Source organism: Elephas maximus, chromosome 4, assembly GCF_024166365.1.
Source record: "Elephas maximus indicus isolate mEleMax1 chromosome 4, mEleMax1 primary haplotype, whole genome shotgun sequence".
Taxonomy (NCBI): domain Eukaryota; kingdom Metazoa; phylum Chordata; class Mammalia; order Proboscidea; family Elephantidae; genus Elephas; species Elephas maximus.
The window spans coordinates 18,355,284-18,361,530 of NC_064822.1; the positions used below are offsets into that span (position 1 = coordinate 18,355,284).

General features: G+C 39.6%; 1 protein-coding gene across 1 annotated transcript in view; it reads left to right on the forward strand.

The window, feature by feature from the left end:
* ADARB2 (adenosine deaminase RNA specific B2 (inactive)) overlaps positions 1-630 on the forward strand; it is a 333,805-nt gene extending 333,175 nt beyond the window's left edge. The window contains exon 10 of the mRNA XM_049881621.1: positions 333-630. Within this exon, the coding sequence (XP_049737578.1) occupies positions 333-509 (177 nt within the window). The 3' untranslated portion in view covers positions 510-630. The remainder of the gene's footprint in view (positions 1-332) is intronic.
* The last annotated feature ends 5,617 nt before the right edge of the window (positions 631-6,247 follow it).

Consider the following 6,247-nt stretch of genomic DNA (forward strand, 5'->3'; position numbering starts at 1 on the left):
CACAATTTCATGCAGTGTTCCTGTTTTTAATAACAGACAAGGTATATGCCTATTTTGTTCATTAACCATTCACACTTCTGGTTAAATGAAAGTTTCCTTAATAACTAGGCTTCCCATAGAATTGCATGATAGAACTTGGTAGCTATGAAGAGTAACTTTATAGTGTTGCTTTTTTTTTCTTTCTTTTAAAGGAAGACAGACAGATATGAAAAGGCCTAAGACCAAGAGCTAACTTATTGCTTGTAAAATTCCTATGGTGGTGTGATTCATCTGCAAAAGCCTCTTATTTCTGCCAGGTCATTTATTTGTTCTTTCTTGTTTCTGTTCCACAGCTGAGCACACGGATACCAAGCCATGGAGACACGCCATCAATGTACTGTGAGGCCAAGCTAGGGGCTCATACCTACCAGTCTGTTAAACAGCAGCTGTTTAAAGCATTTCAGAAAGCTGGTCTGGGCACCTGGGTGAGGAAACCACCAGAGCAAGATCAGTTTCGACTAACTCTATAAATCACTGGACTCCTTGCTGTTTGACCAGAGTGAAACACTGGAGAAGGCAGGGCAGTGTGTGTGGAGCGACGTGATGGTGTTGATCAGTTCTTTGCATTTATTTTCCTTTGGTGTTCCAGAAGTACGCAAGTGTTCAATGTTTGAAGAAGCAACTAAACTTGAATTAGGAATATGCTGCTTCTCAGATGGCTGCTCCCCAGATTGCAACCAAGAACACTGAGTGCCACACTTAAAGGTATAAGTGCAGTTGGGCTATCTCTATCTCTTCATGGTGGTATCAAAAGGAGAGTTTCTATTCAGGCTGGAGGTCTTAGTTGCAGCCTTGAAAAGGGTATTGAAACATTGCCAATTAGAAATAAACCTCAGGCACCATTCCCCCTCTTTCCCTTCCCTGCCATTCACCCCTTTAGCAATGCATTTGGTGGTCATTAGCACAAGTTCACTTGATACTTCAAGATAAGCCACAAAAAAAAAAAAATTTTTTTTTTAAGTCACAAGCGAAGAGAAAAGCCATGGCTCCTTCCCAAAGAAACCAATAAGAGTGCTCTATTATTTTCATTATCCATTTCAGTTTTGTACTCCGCCTACTTTCAAAAAGGACTTGAGATGCACAATGTTAAAGCACACATAATAGCACAAGAGAAATGAAGACCATTCATGCAAAGTAAGGGCATAGTTAGCCAAGACACCAAGGAGTTAAGATTTACAATGTGCAGAAACTCTCTAAACTCCCTAATAACTAAGTGCTGCAAACTGACCCAAACCTATTTAGTCAATCAGGACTCTTAGTTTCTTTTGGCAGATAATGTTAGCCATGGGAGATGTTTGTGTTACATAAAGGTTAACTACTACCCTGCAACCTACCGCATAATAAGGAAACAGTCTTAGACCAAATTCTGACATTTTAAACTAAGTTTTTATTAGAAAGCAAGCCCAAAAACCATTCACAGCAACTTTTTCTTTTGACTTGAGGAGTTACCAACTCTGTCCTTTTAGGTGCTCCAACCACCATCTTGCATGAAAAAAATTTTCGCTTAAAACCAATGTTGAAATGCAAGAGGCAAGGTCGCATCCCTTTGTTGCAGGGATCAGACAGCCAGAATCCTCCAGCTCACAGCTGGACGGAGGACCATTTAGAGATTTAACCTAGAGCACTATTCCTGAGAGAAAAGGTACAGATTCTTATGCTCTGTTCATGCAAGGACAAGGAACATCTCTTAAAATATGTATAGTCAGTCCATATAGCTTGAATTGCTTTAATTTTACCAGTGAGAACCCATTTTTTAACATTCATCATGCTAGTTGACAGGTCTCTAATTTTTTTGACTAAAAATCCATATCTGAAGTCCATTATGCTAAATGGCAAAGCTTAGCAGTGGCCACTTCTAGAGTATGGGCTTCCTGGTTAGAACTCCCGCTGAGAACCCCTAGAGTGTACATCCTGGTTAGAATGCAAGCTTATCACTCAACCCATGAAAAACAAGCATAATATGTTGTATATATCCAAGCATACATTACAGATATCAAAATGAAACATATTGAGTTGTAGATATTTGTTATAAAATGAGAAGAAGTAGAGCCATTAGCATGGAAATGGAAAATTTTCTGGGATTTAATTTAAAGTCAAATTCATTACTCAAGTTCTTTTAGAAAAGAATATGGACATTGTAGTAAACATCTTTTTCAAGATAAAGTTTCAAAAGCTGTGGAAAAAAAAATTTTTTTTAAGTAAATCGTTCTTATTAAACTTTCACAAAAATTGAGGAAATAAAACAGATTCTTAATTCAGTGTAAATGCTAAGACCAAACGGCCAGTTTATATTACTTTCTGATCATTTGGCTTATCACTAGGATGAAGTTTAGAGATAGCTTCCCCCAAAAAAAAATAAATAAATAAATGAGTGTGTCTAAGTTTGTGGCTTAGACACGCTCTCTCACCTGTCAAACATCTGGAGCCCTTTTCTGAAAGTATGAAGACATAGCCAGTTCCTTCCTGAAACCTTCGACCTGAATTTTGAATTTACTAGCATCCTGAGCAGTTGCTTAAAGAAGTATATGTATGCTTTATATAAAAGTGCTCCAAGTAGTTCTCTTTCTACAATGAGGAGACACACATTAACAACAGCAGTCTTAACCGTTACAGGAAAGGTAAAGGGCCACTCATCCTACAAACAGGCACATTGGATACCACCCATATTATCTGATTAAAGAGACTTGGAAGCACTCACCTACCCAATAATAAATACTCTACAATGCCTAAATTCTAGCCCTTTGGTCAAAATTCATTTTGCTTAAGGTACTGGATATCTAAAAACAATTCAAACTTCAGTAAAATATAAATATCCACTTCTGGAAAAGCCACCCATTAACTCTAATCTACCCATTAGCACTAGCAGAGGGATTCATTTATTAGATCAACACTTTGGGGGGATTAAGGCTCTGCAGGAGAAGGTTTATAGCAAGAGGGAGGCATTAATGCAGCAGGAAGTCAGTTTGAGGAGCTGGAGCTTTGCCATGGAGGACCTGTCAGGGTGGGGCATGAAGGCAGACGGGGAGGAGGAGGACCTAGGGCTCTGGGCATTGAAAGCGCAGTGAAAGAGGAAACAGGGTTCAGACAGCTGGTGGTAACAACGTGCTGTAAGCCGATGGTTGGCAAAAGGCACTGCTGAGGAATGGGGGGAAAATAGAAGGTGGTTTAAGACGGGCAATTCAATGTCATGGTAATTCCACTCTCTGAAGCAAATAGGTGGCCAAATTAGGGCCGCATTCCCATGAGTAGATTGCGCTGCACAGACGTTGCTCCTGATTGGCAGAAATCAGACCCAGCCAACAAGAGGCCAGGTCACAGGATTCTATCAGGTGTGACTAGAGGGTACAGACCATGTCAGCCCATAGACAAAAGGTCTAGTGGTGGGAGCCCAAGGATTTCACTTTCATCCCAACACTAATCTTAGGCTGATTCTACCCTGCATTTCTTTGATCGGTGAATTAGAGTCTCTAGAATAGCCCACACATACCTCACCTGACATTCCAGTAATGAGAACAAAAGCTCAAACCCCTTTGTTTTCAAATTTTCTGTATTCCATATTAATATGTGTTTTCCCTATGATTAAAGCCCAAATAAATCAATAGCGCCTTTATCTGCCTCTGAAGCATGCATTGCTTTCGTATTGGGGAGATAAGCAAACTTGCCTGTTTCTTAGGCAAAAAGTCAGAGCATGTATCTGTGAGCATTTCCACAGGCACTGAGGCCAAGGGGAGAGTCGTCAGGCCATAAGCTCTGCTTGTCCATCGTACAGGGTCTCTCAATAACGTATGGTGTCAAGTTATTGAATTTAGAATTTCTTTGGTTTTCGTTTTTGCCAAGGAAAGGATTTGCGGGTCCGTAATTATTGTTTTCTTTTTATTCTTGTGATTCTCTTTAAATCTGTATATATCTATCATGTGCCACCACTGATTTTGTGATGAGTCTTGTTGTTCCTCAGAAATGTCAAGCTGAGTTACTTTTCAAAAAACTTATAGTTCACATTTTCCCCACAGAATTTCCTTTTCACAGGGACCTATTCTTATCAGTAAAGTTAATTTTTGGTATAGAGTTAACCATGTCTGGAGAGCCATAAACAGTAAATGCATAGTGTATCAATGCCCAGAATAGAATAGTAAATGTATTTTGATGAAATCCTATTTTTAGATTATAAATTTCAAGATGTGTCTATAGTATCTTGTTAAAACATTAAAAATTAAAGTAGACATTTTTAATTTAGAGAAACTTATATACTCATTTTTTAAAAGCCATTCTAATGAAGTAATCTGTCTGATTGGCTCAAAATACAATAAATATCCATTTATAATGAAGACCAAAGGGAAGTTAGAAAAAGTCTTTCTTTCATGTAAGTAACCATTTGATTGTTATGACCACCCCTTTTGGCAGAAGTCTCATTTAACACTCAGCAAAACCTAATGTACCTTTGCTGGTTTCTCTACCATCCTTCCCTAGAGTTTGCAGAGCCTATAATCCAGTTCAGGATCAGAAAAATCCACTGTCTTGCACATTTTGCTGGGTTTGGGTATATTCAAGGAAGGGCTGTACCACTGTCAGGTGACACTTGGTGGGGACGAACCTGTCTCTCAGGTCTTGTTGGAGTTTTGTTGCTGGTACTTTATGTATGTTTCTCAGAGGCAAAGTTGATACCACAGGTGGGAGATAATGTGTGGGGGCAGGCAGGAGGGAAGAACGTGGAATAGAATGTATGGGGTGGAGAGAGAGGCACAGCATGGCACCGTCCATGGGCTTGACTCAGCACTGCAAGCTGGAGCACCAGTTCTGATTCAGACAAAGTAAAGGATGGTGGGGGCAGGGGGGTGAGGAAGGAGAAATAAGAGACAAAAGGTATAAGCTGTTAGAGAGATGACCATAAAGAATAAATGAAGTGTTGTTCCTATATTGTTTTCCCACTCCCTCAATTCTGGGAAATAGGAGAGAAGCGTGACCCCATTTGCCACCGTTTTTCACTTGTCCTCCCACCGACTCTACCTCTTTGGTTTTCTTTCTCACTCTTCGCCTTTCCTTTCCTCTTTTTTTTTTTTTTTATTCTCACCTCTTCCCTATCCCTAAACCACCTTCCTCATTTCTCCTCTGATTCCTTTGTTGGGGGTGCCCCGGAACTAGTGAGAGATGTTAAGTCTCAGGCATGGGCCTACTCCTGAGCTCCACTTAGCTGGTCTATGGTATCATTAGGTAGGATCTTCTGAGGTGTTCTTATGAAATCTTGTCTAAAAGGATCCCAGAGTCTTTCTTAGACTCCTGGAACATGTCCATTCAATCTGACCTCCTGCCAAAAGGAACACTGCTGGCTACATCTCAAGAAACGCAGACCAAACAATATCCCCCCGAAGGGAAATGTAGACAGTCCCAAACCCTGGTGAAAGAAATACCTTATTTCCCAACTCATCATTTAAAAGGCGAATAAAGTCAGAGGGATGAAATAGCCTTTAAAAGGAAACCTAAAATGATCTGGATTTTTGTGCCTCTTTTCACACAGACACTAGATTTCTATCATTCTGCAGAACAGGCATCAGGAAAAAACTAAGCGGACCCTTTCCCAGCAGTGCCCAGTTAATTTTTTAAGCAAAACGAACTTAATAAATAGTAATTCTTAAGTGAAGGTATGTACATAAAAAGCATGATTGAATGGCAATATTGTACCAATGGGTGTACATTTGTAATATTTGTAAAAAAAATCCAAAACCTATTCCTAACGTATGAATTTACATATGTTAATTTGCTTCTAAATTCTGTAAATTGCACTTCAGTGATATCTGATAAGTGAATGTTTCTGTTAAGTGAATAAAAATATCAAGTTAAGATTGTTCTTTCCTGGATTGTTGGGTCTTTTTCATTAATCAGAGTTCCAGGGGGCCTCTGCAGCATATGATATGAACCCTGGTGGTACAAACAGTGAAGCACTTGGCTGCTAACAGAAAGGTTAGTGATTTCAAGCTCATCTAGCACCTTCGTGGGGTCTCCTTCAGTAAGGACTGCAGCCAAGAAAATCCTGTGAGGCAGTTTTACTCTGTCACATAGAATCACTATGAGTCAAAATCAACTCAACGACACCTAACAACAACAACAACAGGTTTTCTTAGGGTCCACACAGTGCCTATCCACCCCTCCAAAGAAATGACTCATGTCTACAAAGACCACACAAGTTCTAAATCTTTTTGTTTTTATAATAATT